Consider the following 19,943-nt stretch of genomic DNA (forward strand, 5'->3'; position numbering starts at 1 on the left):
TATTTTTGCTAGATGTACACTTGATTAGGGAAAAATACATTTAACTGAAATCAGTTTTTATAAGAAGACCTGAATGAAGAAAAAAAGAAAGAAAAAGTATCTGATACTAATGTAGTGTTCACCTAAATAGAGTGTAGTTCAGTATTTAATAACTGGATACACCTTATAATTGAGCTATTCTCTGTTTTTGGAATGCAATTGTCTGTAATTTCAGAGAGGTTTGCTGTAACAGGACATGAGCAATGCATCCAGGGGATGGAGCAGAAGTCAACATACTTGGTCTGAATTCACACTTTATCACTCACCACATCTAGTTAACAGACCCATGGCAATACACACAAGACCATTAGTAAGTGGGATTTGCAGCAGAGCAGTTTCCTCCAGCCTAAAAGTGGTACAAACTGACCAGTCCCTGTGTGTATCACAAGAGAAGCTGCTACACCACAGCTATGGCTGAAATTTCCAGTATAATGGAAACACAGATAGAAGATAATAGCACCTGCTTTTGTAAAATGTTCAATAAACTTATGGATAAAAGAGCCACGCAAAAAAAAAAAAAAGTTGCATTCCTATTACACGAGACAGTAGGCAAACAGACTAGGCAGGGAAATTGTGGAGCAAGGGGTGTGCTGCTTAGTGGGTGTTGCAAGGGCACCATCAAGAATCGTGGCTCAAGTTACAAGGATCACAATGAAACCTTTAACACATTACACCTAACAAATTTAAAAGCTGCAAAGATGGCAGAATAACTGAACATACTGACTTAACTGGCAAAGCTAGCAGTTATTCCCAGTGACCTTCATAGAATATTTCTTGCTATCTTCCACATAAAACCCTGTTGATTATTCACCTCCTCTTTTGGCTCTCCCCTAACTGCAGCCGTGGCAGCTCCACAGACCTAACCCAACCAACTACTCCTGTTGCACAGAGAGTGACATTCAAACGCTGTGCAACCAAGCCTTTTATTTGATTTCAGAAATAGGATTTGATAAAAGCATAACTGAACCCACACAGTAAATGCTCTTGGATGCCATGAATGTGTCTTGCCTGGCCCCCAAGCCACAGTGACCAGCAGGCTGGGGCTTCACCCAGCGCTCCACTGCTGCCTGAGCTCAACCTGCAAGGTGCGTGCTCTGGTGTTTAAGGAAAAGGAGGGAGGTGGTGGAGATTATAATCTCTATGGTACAGAGCGCTGTTTACAAGTTTCTTTATTTAATGAAAAACAAAATAATCCATCTGGTACACAGAGGACAATTTTACGAGCTCTGTGGGGGAAAAGAGCATTTCATAGCTTTGTATCACAAAATACAGCCAACAATTATAGTTCAGATTGTATTTTCCTTTCACCTAAAATATCTGGATTTTTAGATGCTTCCTTTCTTTTCTGAGGGCCTTTCTATCTGGCCTTTTGCTGTCTCATAGAGATTTTCGTCCTTGTTTCTACATACACATTTGTGTTGTTACAGGTTTGCTTCACAAGTGAAGCTGAAGCATAAATTAGAAGCCCAGGGAAAGACAGAGAGCTGCTAGGCCCGCTTGCCTTTTCAATACCCTATTGTTAGCGACTCAAATCAGATTTGCAACAGCCCCGCTGTTTGTGCCAGAGGTAGCTGAGGGCCTGTTCCCACTCTGGAGCAGCCAGTTCTCCCTGGCTCAGAGGCAATTATTCCAGGCGAGGATTCTCCTTTCCTCAACAAAGCTCCCCTTCAGCTAAACCTGGGCTGTTTCACCGCATGGGCAGCTGCCCATTGCAATGCACGTAACGCTGCTCGCTCTCCTTCCTGTAGCAATCTTCCCTTACAATCAATAACCGCCTTTTGTTACTCGGAGCGCTCACAGCCATGCGATAGTCATAACTGGTTTATGAGCACTACAGGCAGACTGTGAGGTGCACTTTAAAAACACACCTTTTAAGAGCTGGGCTGTGCTTGTCTGCAGAAATGCTGGAGGGGAGGAGTCAGTCTCTGCTGCTCTAATTTAGTCGCAGCTATCTTAAAGGCACGAAGAAAGTGCTGTCCCTCAGAGGTGTTTTATACAGCCGCGTTGGGGAAAAGCTGGAGGGGATAAACACTCTAGGAGCAGCCACTCTGTGAGTAAACAGTAGGGATGGCTGGAAAGGCACAGGTGCATAGACCTAGAGCCTCCCCAACATCTCCCCAGAGCACATTTTCTCTAAACCCCAGGTTTTCATGTTTAAAAACTAAATATCTGTCTCCTCTGGCTTGAGAGATGGTCTGCAGCATAATCAACTGACACACTAATTGTGTTTACTCTGCAAACAGACCGAAACAATAGCACTAAGAAAAATAAAAAACTTCCTCATCACCCCCATCCCTGTAATCAGCTCTGTGGGAGGTTAATGGTCAGACCTAATTATCATGATTTAACATAGTCAATCATTTCAAAGATTATATCAAAAGCAGTCAGCCAAAACAACTGCGCTTGCTTTAAGAAAAATCCTCTATTAATTAAGGTCGTTTGGATGGGAGGGAGGGTTTCTCTTAAGAAATCAGACTTGTGCGTGCGCACGCATTCCCTTTCCTTCTCCACGACTGCTGAACCTCCTGCACCATTTCAGCCCAATATGACAACGGGGTAGCAAAGTCCCCCATAACCAGAGGAGTTAAATATTTTATATTTTAATATATGCCAAGAAAACTCAACCTCCTGAGCGAGGCTCTGCACAGGTAAGCTCCCCTGGACTAGTGAGGAACCCTTCCATGCCAGGGCACCCCCAGCTGTTCCAGCTGTGTAACCAATGACAGCAGGCAGCTGTCAGAGTGACTCTGGTGGCATCTGGACTATGGGGAAGACAAAAGGCAACACCTGCAAGAAAGGTAAGAGCATTCCCACTGGAGAGAGCTGCTCTTAACATCCCACCTGTGAGAAAAGCCTCAGTTGGAGCCTGCAATTAGCAACACATCTACAAATCTTATCAAAAGCTACAAATCCATCAGTGACCACATTCACAGAGAACCACTCACATAAGGAAGACGACCAAGATTGCAAGTGGGAGACTCCTATTCAACCTGACCGGCAGTGTCAGCAAATATCTGCTGTTGACCCAGGCACATCTAAAACAGCCTGCCGAGGAGCAGAGAACAAGCCCAACCCTGACCTGCCTATTCCTCGCTCCAGCTAGCCCACCACCCCTCCGCCTGGTAGTTGGGATGTGCACTAACCAGAACACCGCTAGCAGGGACATGCCTGTACAAGCTGCAAGCACACCATTATTTTACCATGGAAATACAGCTTAACAATTGAGGATGCTTTGTGTCTAAAAAATACATGTTTCCTTTCAAGCTATTAGTTGATCTCCTAATGACTGCAAAATGTGGCAGCTGTTTTATGTTAAACAATAGTAGGTGGTTATGTGTCTTAATGTAGAGGTGTGTGAGGATGAAAGGTATTTGCTGAAGAATGGTCTAGCTTAGAAGCCATACTGCCCCGACACCTGAGTGTTTATGTCAAGACTAAATCGGTCTTTATTTTGCAAGTTCTTTATTTCCCCCTCAATCCTTTAGTAGAGACTTTCTTCTTTGTACCATCTTACCTGATTTGCGTGCTTTCCTTGTAAGAAAAGATATACGTAAGTTTTTCAGATTTATACCAGTTATGGCGATTTCTGCATCCGGTAAACTGGTATTTTTGAACTTATTTAAAATTAAGATTATGGAATTTTATAAAACCTATAAGTGTAGTGTGTAAACAGAGATAGAAGTCCAAAACTGCACTCAAGTCATTTCAATTACTGCAGCACAAAAACAGAAGTTAGACAGGTACATTGTACTTAATACAATAAAGTAGCTGAATGGAAAGGGCTGGCCTTTCAAGCTCTTCCTCAGATTAGAGATAATGAACTTTCAACAGCCAGCACTTGGGGCTATAAAATCATACTACAGGCAAATTCTCACCCAACTTGATGCAATTTGTGAATCAGCTTACACAGAACCAGAAATGCCCATTAACACATTTGTAAACCATGGTGAAAACTGCAGCTCTGTGACCAGAGCTTGCTTTTTATTCAGAATCAAGATGTCCTGTCTGCCAGTCTCTCTCAGCCAATTTTGATATTCAAGAGCTTTCTGTTGAATTTGCAAAGTTCATACAGCCCTCAACCTCTCTGCTAAATTTGTCACTGAACATAAAGTAGACTGATGCAGCCATGCTGCATCAAGTGCAGCTGCATCCTACTCCCCTTCATAATATTACATCCAGATCCAGTCAGTGCTAGTGGGGAAGAAAGTCTCATCCTGCCCGTCCCCAACTTTTGCCTTGCCTAGGAAACTCACCCCTGAAATCCAAAGCAGACTGGTGAAAGTGCCAAGGTGGGCATCTAGCCCAGGCATTTCCTGGTGGTCTAGGTTTGGTGGGGTTTTTTTGGTTCATTTTTGGTTGGGGTTTTTTTGGGTTTTGGTTTGGTTGGTTTTGGTTTTTTGGGGTTTTTTTGGGGGGGGCACGGCAATTGTTTTTTTTAAATATTTTTTTTTTTACTTTTTTTTTTAAAAAAAAAAAAAGTTGAAAGAACAAATGCAAAGTTGTAAGAATTGAGCTGCTCCATGCACATCCCTGCAGACTTCTTTGTCCCCAATAAGTATTAGGACCTCCCGCTCTCTGCAAAGGCTAGGTGCCTGATCAGAACACAGCAAGCAATGTGTGTGAGCAGCAGAATAGAAGGAATCGCTGTTCCCAGGTTTCAGCCCAGGCCTGAGCCTGCCTGTTCCTACACCTGTGAGACAATAGCACCGAGCACATCCGTGCACATCCTCTGCAAACTGTTCCTTCAGGAGAGGAGACAGGAGGCTTCAGTCCATACAGTTGCTAAAAGCACACAGAATTTTAGCACCAGTCAAATAACTGGAAAAGGCAAGGCAGTCATGTTGTCTTGGCTCCCAGCTGAGCACATCAAGGCCATAGGATATTTATCATAAGCTCCTTTTTAGCTGGATGATAAGAAGGTACACAGGGCACCTATCTCCAATTTGGAAACCCCGGGAGAAACACAAATTCTAAAATGAGATGCTAGCCAAAGGGACCACTTCTACGTTGCATGTACACCATGCACCATGTTGCATCCTGGATTTCTGATCCCTCAAGTGTCCAGATCAGCAACCCAGCTGAAGTATGCTGTGACCCAACATGCTTTGGAAAAAACACCTGCCTGCTTAGTCTTTCCTCTATTGCAAAATAAGAAATGGGGAAGTTGAAGAATGCTCACATTTCATTTGGCATAACAGAAGGTACAGGAGTGCTCCAGCCACATCCAAGAGCTGAAGCTTCCACTTCAGTTTGTACATAGCTAAGGAGGGCAGAGTGGGATCATTTATATCCATTTCAGTAGCTCTAAAGCCCTTTGTAAGTTTATTTTACACTTACACAAATCTCAGTTCAGCTATAAGCCTACTATAAAACAGATCTAGAACAGATGTTCATGCAATTTTTCTTACAACTAATGTACACACATATGAATTCACAGACACAAATTGAACAACTGTGACCACTTAAAAAGCAGCTAAGAACAGATCCCACAGAAGCTGGGTAAGTTAACAAACTTTAGATTCCAGATCATAAATTTCTGTCTGTGCCCATTATACAAAGAAGTATAAATCAAAGCTAGACCTAATGCTTGAAACCATTTGTTTTAAAAATTCTAACGTTAGCCCAAATTGACTACCCTCAGCATACTGCTTTGCTTAGACATCAAGTTATTTTTTTTTAAAAAAAAAAAACAAAACACAACATGGGTGACTTGCTACAGGTTTTGATTTATTTAGTTAAAAAAAAGTTTAGATTCCTCAGGATTTACTGCCAAAAGTATAATTAAAAAGTCAGCAACATTGTTGTTTCAATTAGATAATAGTGTTCCCTTAAAACTACAAAGGAACATAAATGTTTAACGAACAGGAAAATTATGGCCCATGTGTCTTGGTATTTTGTCTTTCATAGCCAACAATCACATGATTCCCAGAAGCACAAATAGGTCTCCAAAACACACTTAGCCCAATCCAGTGAGCATATAAATATACAAATGACTCAATACTGAGGGAAAATCAAAGCTTTTAGACCACCAGGAAGTAAGAAGATAAGATGCCCTCTGGCCCAGCCAGCAGTCCATACCAAGGGAAAAACTCCCATTAAAGAGGCTGAGTAATTTTACCTACTAATGAACACAGTTTGGGACTCTTGCAATTTTGGGACAATTATTCTTTTTGAACACAAGACAAATCTGAACAAGATTACACATGTTAAATGATTAAAAGAAATTATTTCACCTTTAAAAAACACTCTGAGAGGAAGTAAAATAATATATTGAGAGCTGAAACAGTGAATGGCAAAACAGACTAGTTCAACAGTTAGATGCTTACTAGAAGTTTTATTTGTTTTTACTCAGAACCAAAATAACTTGAGCATGTAATAGTGATTAAAAAGATTAAAACAAATAGGTGATTCATTAACATTGACAAAAAAGTATTACTGTGTATGTCAAAGTGGAAGCACAAAAAAGAAATCTGACACAAGGATTAAATACATAAATGCCTACTCAGGTTCAAGTAAGCAATTACTCACCGAGACAGACTTTTTATACTATGATTTCAGAGACTTTTTTTGTTTCACTTTTAATTAAATATTATTTCTACCAGACAATCTTTTGTTATTAGTGCACTGAGCCTGTTGCTTTTTTTTTTTTTTAAACAAAGCAGGAAACAGTCTCAAAATAAAGCAGGTTTCAACGTATTTGTAAAAAACCTCTGACATCTCAAAAAAACGAGGATACTCTGGAGTTCACAACATTACTGCAGTAGCTAACACAGTTGATCAGAATTAGCAATTACTTAGCAGCTTCATACCAGGCTATGGTCTGTTTTGCTAAGAAGTGTACTTTCAGCATGCCAGCACCCAAGGTTGTTTCAGCTGACTTGGAACAGCCAGCAGTAGGCTTTAAAATTAAAAACAGGTCATGACAAGGCTTCCCAGACCTGCTGCATTTTAACCTGACCCTTGGCCCTGTGGCTCTTGTTCATTCATTGCTTCCACAGAGTAAATGGAAACGGAATAGCTACTGCACTGATAGCACTGATTGCTGTTTCTTCAGAATATGAAATCTTTCACACAGTCAGAAGGAGAACACGAATTCAACAGCTGGGCAATCCTGGAAGGTAAGACTTCCCAAAAGTATTTTTAAAAAGCATACAACACCAAAAATATACTTTACAAAACTAAAATACAAAAATATCATTATCTCCCACTATGAGTAAAATTAACAAATCTACAGACACAGGTAATCTTCAGAGTTGGAGACATATTCTCAAGCTACAGGTATGTTGCAATATTTGACTTCTGCACTGTTCACATGCACTTAATATGGTTTCCTTAGTTAAATATTTCGTAAGCAACAGTTCTCTTCTTTGCAAAGTTAGTGCTATTCAAGAATAGGACAGTGTCCCAGTATACATCAGTATCTGTAATACTTAATTATCTTCTTTTAATTAGCTACTACTGTCCTAATCACTGATTTAAAAGCTAATGAAGATTCATCTCAGGATGAATTCCTAGATCAGCATTTGAAAGTGCTATTTTGTGTGTGTGCACATGTACAAAAAAAAGGGCAGCTTAACTGGCTGCTCCATAACCATGGGGAAAAAAAAATTTAAGGTAACCAATCAGCAGACCGCACTGGATTAATATTTGTGAAAATATTTGACAACAAATGTCAACTGGTGTAATATTGTTTCCCCTTCAGATGTCCCTGCCAGAAAGAGAACGATGATGTTCCTGCTGACCCTTCCACAGGGAAGAGGTTACACGACCATTACAATCAAGTGACCAGGGAAAATCCCCTCCCTCCTGTTCTGCTTTGATCTTCAGTCTGGTCTTAAGACTTCAGCACCAGAGAGACAGCAGTGTTAACAGTGAGACGTAACCATTTGATACCCTTACCTCTCTCAGTTAAACTTATGGTTGCAAGTTCTATGCGGTTCTGCATACCAATTTTCCATCTTCTTTGCACAGAGATGGTTTTCCAGGGATCATTCATGACAGCACATCTGACGCTTGTTCATGACAGCACATCTGACATTTGCAAAGAGCAAGCACTAAACACCTCCAATTCCTGTTTCTCCTCTCATTCCAAGATGAGTAACACTTTGGAAAAATCATCTCAGTGGATACCCTATCCAGGCACTCAGCAGTGGAGGAGTGGGGGTGGGGGTGAGAAGAAAAAAAAAAAGTAGCCTGTGACCTAATTGCCACTCGGCATCTGCTGATGGGAAACATGTTTGGCCCTCCAAAAGAAAAATCAAGAACAATTCACAGAATCACACTGTAAACTATAAATGTCCTTTGCTGTTATAGTACTAGATGCTTAAGTTAAACAGCACAAAGGCAAGACATCTGCATTTACACACTGAGGAAGAAATAGGAAACCAGGGCAAAATTACTCTGTGAAGAGTCCAAGATCAACTTCTGCCACAGACGGTACCAAGTAGTATGCTGGATGTGAACATGCCTCCACCGACACACAGGAGCAGGTCTGAACCCATTCCCACCAGGCTCGCTCTCCCCTCAGTTATTTACCCACAAGCACATGCTCAGCTGCAGACCCAGGCTGCCCCAAGTCCTCCTTAATGTGGTCAGTCTGAGCACGCCCCAGCCCCATACACCTGGTGTCCCGAGCAGCTCTTGCACATACTGGGGATGTTGGGAGCCTGACCAGCCTGACTGGCAGGCAGTCACGTGGCTGGCCAGCTAGCAAGAGCCACAGCACCAGCACCCTTCGGCCTGCTACCAAGCCGCCTCTTCATGCTGCTGCGGTCCCAGTCTATGTAGGACTCACGACTTCGCACAACACCAGCAGTGGCAGGGACAACTATGGCATTTACCAGGCAGATCCCAAGTGGTTGTACAATTGCTCTTCCTCATCCAGGCAACCTCTAAACCCCTGTTAAGTCTCACAAGTATTCAGGTCACCAATTAGCTCCACTAATGCACTACAGCAATTAATCTGAAGTTCTGTGGTGGTAATTTTTTTCTGTACACTACCATAAGAACAATTATTCAGCCTATAAATGCAGAAGTGAACACTGGAACCATCTTTACATCCTGCAAAGGGGATTATGCCCTTCCGGCCTCTGCTCAGCCCCTAGGGTCCCCTCATGGTGGCTCTGGGAATGGATGGTAACTGAAACAGCTGCATGGACCTCCAAAACATCCACAGCAAGGCAGGGACACACATTTCCTTCTGCAGAGGTTCTACTTCCAACAGTTCTTTCTTTAACACCTGCCATTTTCTTGCAACCTCTCTGCATATGAAGAGCCCAGACCAATGAAAAATGGATGTTAAAAATAACCTCCAAGAGGAGATCACGCTACTCTCAACACTCCCCTCAGCTAGTTCTCTGGCTGCACAAACAGCTCCACTGACACAGCTGAGAGGGTGGAATGGAGGCAGGAGTGCCTAAGTTGGCACTACCTCTGAAAAATGCAGGTGAAATCATGCCTTATCTCTTCTGACCAAGGAGTTTGTGGAAGCAAGCAGGTAAGACCCAGCTTAGGCAGAAAGACTAAAGGGAAAGACAGGAAGATATGCACACTATTGTAAGGATAACCTCCCCTTCCAAGACCCTCAGCATTAGAATCAAACAACTTGTTCTTCAGCATTTTCATCTGACTGTCCGCCTTCCCCCCTCACAGCTGATGGTGCAAAGTAGCACCCCTGTCCCTGCTCCTCCCTTCAAAGAGGGACACTGCAGGCAGCTCTGCAGAGCCACTGCGCAGCAGGGTGTACCACCTCTCCAGAACACCCAGCAAATCCCACCAGAGGATGAAATAGGAAGATATTTTTTTCCATGCTTTCTATATCCCCTCAGCTGCTTAGTCCTCTACATTGGCACTTTACTAGCACAAACCCCACAAAAACATGTCCGATGACACTGACAAATTAACTGACCTCAAAATAATGAGCTTCCCTCTCCAGTCTTGCCTGTAGGGAAGATCTGTTTTTAAGTAAAAGAAAGGCCATGTGGAGGAGAATAATATTGTACTCTCTGGATTAGGTTTTAATTGGATACAATTAAAGACAAAAAAAAAAAAAACCCAACAAAAAAAAAAACTTCCCATGCACACTCCCCCCAAGTCTAATATCTCATTCCACCTGGTCATCTTTTCTGAAAACAAATGTACTTGTCTTCTCATGTTACACTTTTGTATAGAGAGCCCAGCAGATTTCTTTTTATTCCCTTTTCAAACTCTTAGCTACCCCCTATGAATTTTCTAAACACCTTAACCAGAAAGAGATCACAGGCATACCTGCAACGGGGGAAGTGCTGTTACATGAGGGTACGTGCTCTGCAGTGCTCTTACATGCCTCACAGCGGTAACAGCCGCAGCACTACACAGAGCAGGGGATGAAGCGCGTTACTGCTCCAGTCTCAGTAGCTTATACCTATGCCATACTGTTCCTGTTGGGAAGGAATGTTAGTCCTGTAGCTTAGTAGCATCCTAGACCCAGAGGGAAACTTGTACCCTAGTTTCGTACATGAGTTTGGTTTCCACTGCGTTGTTTTTCTGTTTCAAAGCTGACTGTGGTACGAAGTTGCTCTTTCTCTCTTCCCCCCTCCCCCCCCCCCCCCCCCCCCCCCCCGTTAACTGCGCTTGATCCGCTGCAGCCTAGTTTCTGACCCTTTGCTAGCTCTCAGCTCTTTTGCAGTTAATCGTGCTCCCCTCCCAGCTCAATGCCTGTTTCAGCTGCTCCCACCTGCATCACTGGCAACCCCTCCGGGCTCTGCCCTTAAATCATTTACTGCTCTTATCTGGCCGCTTAAGGCATTAGTTCCCATCCCACCTCGGATGAATTCCCAAACTCCACTTTCTTCCCAACTCCTACCACAGTCAGTTTAACTTCACGTCAGTAACTACCTTTGCACTATCCTACCGATGGCTGATGTTTGAAAAGTCCGGGAGTAAAATTATTTGTAAAGTTTTTCTCCTCTGAACCGTTCCACCTCTTCCCTATCAGGGCAGCCAACCCTGCTGTTTTCTTTTGTCGGATAATCTCTTTCTTTCACTCCTTGACAGGCAGGCTGTCACCGAGCCTCTCTCAACCAGATGTCTCCAACACCAGGCTCCTCCTCTCCAACTCCTTTGCCACAAAGGTTCCTGGGGAGCCCAACAAGGGCTTGCATCTGAGCAGCACCATGCGTAGCTGAGACTACGCTCATGGCTGGGGCGCTCCTACCTGCACCGCAACAGCTGTAAAACAAAACTGCTGCCTCCTGCTTGGCCTCTGCAGCCTCCCGCCCTCCATCTTCCGTGCCCCGTTACTCTCCCCAGCCGCCTCCTGCAGAAACACTAATAACCCGAGCAAGGTAAAATGGCCTTCCCGCCTGGCTGCCTCAGGGCGGCTCCTGGGCGCCGCACAGGAACAGGCCGCCGCCACGCTCCCTGCCAGGCCCCGGCCCTCACGCCAAGCCGCCATCGCGGGCACGCAGGCAGCGGCTTTACCCCACGGGGCGGCCGGGGAAGGGGGCAAATAAGGGCAGCCCCTGGTTTCGGGCCGATCGGCACGAAGCGCTGCCGGAACCGGACGCTCGCTGGGGCGGCAGAAGAGCAAGCCGCGGCCTGCGCGCCAAACGACAGCCCCGGCGCCTCTCTCACCCCGCGACGGGCCCCCGCGCCCGCCCAGCCCTGGCTCCGGCTCGGTCCTGCTGCATGCCCCGGGTGGGCCCGGCACCACGGCCAGCGACCCCCGACGCCTCCGGAAGGCAAAGGGGGGCCCCCTACTTCACCGCAGCTCTTCCCCCGGCCTCGCCCGCCCCGGGGCTGGCTGCTCTGTATGCCTCGCTGCCGCCAGGGCCGGGCCGGGCCGCCGCGGCCTGCGGCCCCCGACACCGTGCACCCGCCCGAGCGGGATGGGGGCTGCGGCGGGCCCGGGCCGGAGCGAGCGGGCCGCTTCCGCCGCCTCCGACGTCGCTACTGGGAAAGTTACTTTTTAACCCCGGGCTGAGACGTCGGTCTCCGGGCAGCCACGGGCCCGCCGGGAAAACAAGGTCAGGACGCCGAGGCTCCAGGCGCCGCACGCAGTGTCTGGGGCGGCCGAAGCTGGGGAGCACCCGGCCGGGCCGGGCCCTTCCTCCCGCCGCCCGCTGGACGGGCCCGGGGCGCCGCGGGCCCCCTGCCCTGCCCGCCCGGCGCCAGCCGAGGGGAGGAATATGGCCGTGTCCGCCGCGATAAAAGCCCTTTGTTGCGCTAATACAAAAGCCAAGAAGCACTTTTCGTCCGGGGCCTTCGGCGGGCGGAGGCCGCTCCGCTCTTCTAGGGCGAGGAGGGCTCCCCCTCCCGAAAAGCGACCCTCGAGGTGAGGGGGGGGGAAGAAAAAAAAAAAAAAGAACAAGCAAAACAAAACACATCCAAACCTAAACTAAAAGGGGTATCGAAAAAGCAATCGCGCAACCCCACAACCAGATGGAAAGAGAGGCGGGGGGCGGCGAGCCGCAGCCTTGTCCTGGGGCGCTGTGGGAGTTGCTGTGCCGCCCGCTCCGGCGTCGCTTTGCGGAGGGAAAAGCGCCGTCCCGGCAGGTCCGCGTCCGCCACCGCAGAGGGGCAAGCACAACCAGCCAGACGGGCCGGCCAGCCCCGCACAGCGGGAGCAGCGGCGTGCCTGCGATCACTTACTTGTCCGTCTCTTGTGACATGTTTGATCCAATGAACTCTCTCCCCTTTTCCCGGTGCCTCCGTCTCCCTGGCGGAACTGGACTTTCAGGTCTGTGCAGGTGAAGGTGTGTGTGAACGCCCGGGACGGCAGAACCAGAGCTACTGGTAATTCTGCTTTCCTTCCCCCCCTCTCCCGGCTCCGCAGCCAGCCGCCGAGGTAGAACAGGTAGAGCCCCCTCCCCCTCGCATGTGGGGAGCGGCAGGGCTGGGGCTGGGGCGCCGGCGAGGCACGGCACGGCACGGCGCGGCGCAGAGAGCGGCCGGGCCGGGCGCGCACAGGTAACTTTCCCGAGCGGCGCTGGATTCTTTCACTAAAGGAGCGGGGCAGAGGGACGAGCCGCCAGCTGATTGGGCGGCGCGGCCCGGCAGGTGCGCTGCCATTGGAAGAGGCGCGCACAGGTAAGGCTGCCGCCGAGCTCCAGGTAACGCACCTCGCGCCCGCGCCGCGCCGGGAGGCAGCCGCGGGGGCCGCCGCCGCCGAGGGGAAGGCAGGAGGGGGCGGCAGGAGGGGGCAGCCGGCGCTGGCAGCCGGCGCTGAGGCGGCGGGGCCGCTCCGCCGTCAAACCCCCTCGCCCCGCCGCGGGCCGGCCGCGCTCGGCAGGCGAGGCGCGCTGAGGCGAGGCGCGGCGCAGGACCGTTGGTGCCTTGCGCGGCGGCCGCTGAGGCTGAGGCGAGGCCCCTCGCCTGCGGGGCTCCGCAGCGGCCCGCCTCACCGCCCGCCCGCCTCACCGCCCGCCCGCCGGCCTCCCTCATCCGCCGGGCGGCCGGCGGGAAGGAGAATCCGTGCTCAAAAGCCCCCGGCTGCAGCGGGCAGCCGCGGCTGGCCTGTGGCTGTCGTTGGGTGGTGCCCCAAGAGGTGGCAGCTTTTGTAGGACACTTTCTGTAAAGTTTTTTGTTGAGTTTCAGGCATCTTTTGCTTTTGTGTTTGGTTTAGGGGTTTTTTTTGGTTTTTTTTTTTCTTTGACCTTACCCACGGTTGGGACCAGCCAGGTTTGAAGACGGTGAACGTCTTGGTGTGGAAGGCATCTCACGGCAGAAGGGTGAAGTGGTGACATGCACTGCATGGATCGGAGAGCTAACAGCTGAGCTGAGGGGGTGGGTTGAAGGATCTGTTTTGTCAGCAGGGGGAAACTGGAGAGAAAATGGGAAAGCTGGCACGGGATATTTATTGAGGAAGGCACTGTTACTCAGCGGCGAAGTGAATAGAGGGCTGTGGCATCAGTCTGTCACCCTTCAGTCCAGTGCACCCTACTGCATACTTTACCCGAAGACCAAGTGAGCTTACCAGGACTGCATGAACAGCAGCTTTGCCCCTGTTGGGGAAGATGAGGAAGAGGGCATCTTCCCCCCACTGGGTCATTTTGGGAATAGGGAGTGGAAGGGTTGCAGAGAGACTTGCATTTACTCTTACCCCTTCTCAGTCTCCATCCCTCAATCACAGACAGGCCAGGACCCCACCAATTCTTCCTGCTACCGCCTGTCCTGGAGACATCTTCCTATACTAGGCATCCATCTTGACTGCTGATAACCTTTGCTGTACAAATAGTGCTGTATGTGTAAAGAATGCACCATTATGTGGGGCAGACCATTATATTACTTAGTGATCTTTGCAAGAGGATTAGCTGAATGATGCCAGAACCATCAAATTTATACTGTCTTAGGTGAAGGCATTTTTCCATTTCCTACATTTGATTTTGCATGAGAGGGGAAAGTAGTAGAAGGGATATTCACAGAAATATGTATTTGTATAACCAAATATATATGTATACAGGTATATATATATACACACACACCATGTAATATTGTGAACTGGGGCCTGATTTTCTTCTTCTTTCACTTATTCCTAAAGCTGAAATCAAACTTGACTCTGTAAAAGTCTTTGCTATTATCGGATTGCAATTGGGCACAAATATCTATTACTGGGTGTCAGGCCTTATCTGTATTCATAGTAACTAACCAAATTAAGCCAATTACATATAAATCACTTTTAAGTCAGCTTAAACATACCCCAATTAAGTTTTCTGTCACTTTAACTAAACAGAATGAGCAAAATACTTTAGCTAGATCAATGATGCTTTGATTGAGCACGAGATATTAGTTAGCTGTTCTCTTTTACCATTCACTGGTCACGGGAAAGAAACATTATTATACAATCTGTAAGTCAAATCAGAAGTTGCTAATGTGGCCTGCATATTGAATAACTAATACTGGTATTCAGCTTGTAGGCTATTATTCATAACAATACTTGTATCCATTATTCTATATCATACATTCTGGGGAAGCCATAAGGCTTCATAAAGGCCTTTGACCATACCTCAAATACTCTGTTCAGTTTCGGGCCCCTCATTTCAAGAGGGACGTTGAGGTGCTGGAGTGTGTCCAGAGAAGGGCAGCGGGGCTGGTGAAGGGTCTGGAGCACAGGTCTTGTGAGGAGCAGCTGAGGGGACTGGGGTTGTTTAGCCTGGAAGGGAGGAGACTTGGGAGAGACCTTACTGCTCCCTACAACTACTTGAGAGGAGGCTGTAGGCAGGTGGGGATTGGTCTCTTCTCCCAGATAACAAACAACAGGACAAGAGGAGATGGCCTCAAGGTATGTCAGGGGAGGTTTAAATTGGATATTAGGAAACATTTCTTCACTGAAAGGGTGGTGAAGCATTGGAACAGGCTGTCCAGGGAGCAGGTGGCATCACCAACTCTGGAGGTGTTTAAAAAATGCATAGATGTGGTGCTTAGGTTTAGTGGTGGACTTGGCAGTCCTGAGTTAACGGTCAGACTTGATGATCTCAAAGGTCTTTTCCAACCTAAATAATTCTATGGTCCTATTCTATGAAGCACAGAAGAGAAACAGAGCAGCATATTAATTGCAAATAATGCAGTCATTTTGAGTACAGAATTACTATGTATTCTTGAAACAAACTGAGCCTCTCAGGCACAATACTATGAGATATGGTGACTTGTTTTGTAGAAACAGTGGTAGAAACAGCTGTAACAGTTTCAGTTAGTGGAGACCCCTGTTAACTGCAGAAATGATAAGGTTTCTTTCCCAAATATTTATTATGCTGAAATAAACTTTTGAGATCTGAAAAGATTGCCTGTTTGAGTACCATCAATAGGATTAACACCAATTTGGGTATCCTCTTTCTCTTTTTAAATTTTTCAATTATGAGAAACATTTGGATGTAATTTTTCCCCCTGTTTTTTCCTGTATGAAATGTATAGGAAGAAGGAGAGGAAGATCAGTGATGAGCGCTTTTGAAAATGCCACCTTCCCCAAGGTAGAAATGCTGCTGATGTGTGATTTTTACAAGAAAGAAAACTGCGTTTGATGCCATCTGCAGTCCTGGACCAAACCCAAACTGTAACTCAAACTGAAATGGAGTTTGTTGTTCTAATACTGGGTCAAATACAAAACTGCCTTTAGCAGCCTGCTCTCAGGAGACATTCTCTTAGAATGAGGTAGTCAGAAGACTGAATTACTGCTCACCGTCTTAGGTGGTGTTCCAAGGTCAAAGTTAGGAATATTAAGTGGAAAATACAGTAATAAACTCTTACGGTTGTTGGAGATTACAACTGTTATTTAGTTGGGACTTGCTTAGATGGTAAAATGCACCCTGAAAATTATTTTAACTAGGTAGGTAGGCATAGGGCTTATCATTTTCTAGATGAGCCTTTTGCTTCAGACTGCAGACTGGAATCCAATTGAAAGTGTCGGAGTCCACCTCTAGCTGAGCAGGTCAAACAAGTCCTACCTAACCCAGGCTGATGTTCATTCTTCATGATCTACAAGATTATTATAAACTAATCTGTTAGTCATTGAAAAATCAGCTAATGTTATTTCTGGCCAGACCAGTCTCGCTTCCTGTAGAGTAAAGGCTGTGTAAAGCAAAACTGAAATAGTCATGCAATACATTATTTAAAATCTAGGACTTGTCTTTGGAGTGCACAGAAAAAAATTAAAATCATAAACTACCATTTTTCATGCTGTGCTTGCTTCTTTGCTTACACAGCAACTGATAGTTTTTTGTGGTGGTGTAAGGATTCAGCATAGAATTCAACTGTCTAAAGCTTTACCTCATGTTTATGCTATTTACTCCATAGCAGCTAGCATCAATGTTGTTTGGACTTGCCAGCACTGGGTAAAGGAAATAAGAGTGTACAAATAAGGCTTAACTAGGCTTGCTAATTGCACTAAGTACCTAAAATATCTTTCCTGAAAACCGTTAAAAGAAGTCTATGTGATAAAAGATGTTAGATATTTATATCAAAACAGTGTTGTAAAGCAGTTCAGTGAGAGAGCAGCTGTTTGAAAACAACTGCTTTCAGTAGGCAATGATTACCACATGACTTTTATTTGTGTTTTTCTATGTCATTGGTGGCTGTTGATATGAAATGCACTCTCACAGTAAGTTCAAAGACAACCACCTACCTACTAATTTTGTGATATGCAACATTTACTGTTAATCCTCCCCATAGCCTTTCCTTTGTAGTTGTCTTCTGTATGAAACCCTATTTATTGGAATTTGGGCAGACCTTGATCCTCAACTGACTTCAATGAAGCCGTCATTTACATCAAACTAAGCTTAAAAGATTTCAGTGTAACCTGCCTATACCCCAAATAGATCATTCTTATGATCTAAGAATGAATTACTCTACACTGTTAACTTTAAGAAAGTAATTCTAAGTAACCAGGACCCTGTTCACAGTTTACTTCTAGTGCTTCACAACGAAACTATAAAAGTCCTATCAGAACAGAAGACTTTGTGATTAATGGCAAATACTGATCTATTTCTTGTCGTGCTCCCTGGAAACTGCAATTTGTGCTCCCCGGACAGGTCTGCTGGGAACCCTTTAACAACCTCGAGCTCTCAGGTGCCTCCACATGTATGACAGCAGCAATTCAGCAGTCTGGAGGACCATGGAATATCAAGTATTTCCTGGCCACAGGGTAAGGTGTGGAGCCCAGCGTGGCACTTTCTATTTGAAATGCTAATTTGCATTTCTTTTAGATTCATCAAAGCAGTATGAAAACATGCAAGAAAAAAAAGGAGGGACTTTATTTATTTTTGTTTTGCTCATTATGAATGTAGAACTCATGGTTCTGAAAGATGTCAAAGTTAAAACATGACTATCCTGTATGTCTGCAGTGTGGCGCACAGTGTTGTTTCAGCTTAAAACAGGACAAGTCATTTTTGGTGATGAAAATAGCTCACAGCGTGGAAATCCTTTCAGGATTGAGGCATTGAGACAGCTAAGAAGGCAGCAAAGTCTGACAAGAGATTGTAATATTAGGTTCATATTTGATTAGCAGACATCAAAAAGTACCAATCCATTTCATAAAGATTACTCACAGTTTTGGAACCAATTCAGTAGAATTTAATATAGAATGATAGTTTTTCTGTGGATGCTTTGATCTACGTGATAGTGGTTTTTAGTGATTCACTCAAGCATTTTGAAACATTGGGAAAATACAGTTAGGTCACCTAATGACGGTAATTTTGCTTTTAGTGTAAAACCATAGTGTGAAAAAGAATAAGGCATTTCTGAAAGACAATTTAAGGTCATGTGGGATTCAGGACTCTGGAAATATGTTAATTAAGTTGACATTAGAATTGTGTGATGTCATTATGGGGCAGAGCTAGAGAACCTAAATAACCTGACCTGTGAGAAAAATGCTAAGTGCATCTTCCTAAAGCTTTGTCCAGCTTCCCATGTTAATCAGTGGGATTTTTGCATCGTCATAGAACAAAACTGCAAATTCTTAGATGCATTTTGAGTAATCCTCATTTGAACTATTTTGGGGTGAAGTAAAATGCTGTTAGTTCATTTAGGTTGTGAACTGTTCCCGGGGAATGCAAGAAGAAAATTGTCCTGATACCTATATAGCCTTCTCTTCTTTAATTACTAGAACTTTTTTTTTTAATTGCCAGTAGTAGTTTAAAACCAACTTTTTCTCAAAAATATTTTTTTTCTCTTTTTTTCTTTTATCTTTCCTTTTTTTTCTCTTTTCTCTTTTCCTCTTTCTTTTCCACCTGATAACACTGATTCCCCTCAGTTGTACAAAATGAGCTGATGGTTGTTCTCGGTACTGCAGTGAGTGCCCAGGGGGAGGTAGGTTGGCCTTCTCTAAGTTCCATGGAGGCCCAGACTGGAGTGCTCTCAACTGGCAAGTGGGAAGAGCCAAGTCTGTATTTGCACTGAGGCTGCTGCTCCCAGCTGTCGTCAGTCAGTTCTTGAACCGTTAACTTGTAGAGCACCATTTTAAAGGAAACTGAAACAGGGATGTGATCAGTGTGGAAAACCTAAGAGCTTCAAAAGTCTTTGCATTGGTTATAAGCATGTTGAGAGTTAAAAAAAAATATAGAAGTGCCATGGGTCTAAAATGCTGCTCTGCAATAATAAGCATTCTAAAACCAGTGACGAATGTGTCTTTTTGTTCCAACTGTCTGTCCTAAAATAGGTGTAAGTGTTCCAGCATGCAGAAGATGAAGGATGGCATATAAACGATTCCTTATTTAATTTTCCCACACTCAGGAAATGCAGCCCAAGGAATCCACAGAAATACTTTCCAATCGGAGTAGCAGGAATTGGGAAACAAACCTGTAGAAGGATCATCCTGTTCACTGAAAATCAATACAATTTTCCATCAAAATAGGTCAATACTATAGTCAGATAGCGAGGTATTTAAGAAATAACAGCAAATGGAAAAAGCTGCTTTCAGAATATGCTGAGTAAGAGGTGGGGTTGATAGCCCCTGGGTTGTTGTTCATTTGTCCTTGTGGCTGCTCTCAGGAGCAGGCAGTTACTTTATTTGAAGGGCAGAGGACAAAGAGGATTGTCTGGTGGCACAAAAGGAACCAGTGTTGGAGCCAGGAGATATCTGGACCGCCTTGTTCTATGGAAAGGTCACTAGACCCTGTGTCTCTGTGTTTCTGTTTAAGCTTTGTCAGCTTTGCATTTAGTACCTTTACAGACAGGTGTAGCGGTGTCACTTTCTATTTGTCGCTGTTCTCTTTTGAAATAGAGAAGTATTTCAGAAGAAAGTCTCCAACTGGTTTCGTTTATAAACATAAAGGCAGTATATAATATACTCCGTTAAGCTTTTGGTGCAATGTAAGACCACAGCTTGTTGACATAATCTTTGGCCTTTCTTAGTGCCTGGGTTTGGTTCTTCAGGATCTTCAAGATCAGTTTGTTTGTGGCTTGGGGAAGACCCCATTTCTAGATCCCCTGCAGTG

General features: G+C 45.3%; 1 protein-coding gene across 4 annotated transcripts in view; it reads right to left on the reverse strand.

Moving 5' to 3' along the window:
- GRHL2 (grainyhead like transcription factor 2) overlaps window positions 1-13,111 on the reverse strand; it is a 71,556-nt gene extending 58,445 nt beyond the window's left edge. For all 4 annotated transcript variants that reach the window (XM_056333332.1, XM_056333333.1, XM_056333331.1 and 1 more), the window contains exon 1: window positions 12,670-13,111. In XM_056333332.1, coding sequence (XP_056189307.1) covers window positions 12,670-12,689 — 20 coding nt within the window. In that variant the 5' untranslated portion in view covers window positions 12,690-13,111. The remainder of the gene's footprint in view (window positions 1-12,669) is intronic.
- Window positions 13,112-19,943: the final 6,832 nt, after the last annotated feature.

The sequence above is a fragment of the Falco biarmicus genome, chromosome 3, assembly GCF_023638135.1.
Source record: "Falco biarmicus isolate bFalBia1 chromosome 3, bFalBia1.pri, whole genome shotgun sequence".
NCBI classification, from domain to species: Eukaryota; Metazoa; Chordata; class Aves; order Falconiformes; family Falconidae; genus Falco; species Falco biarmicus.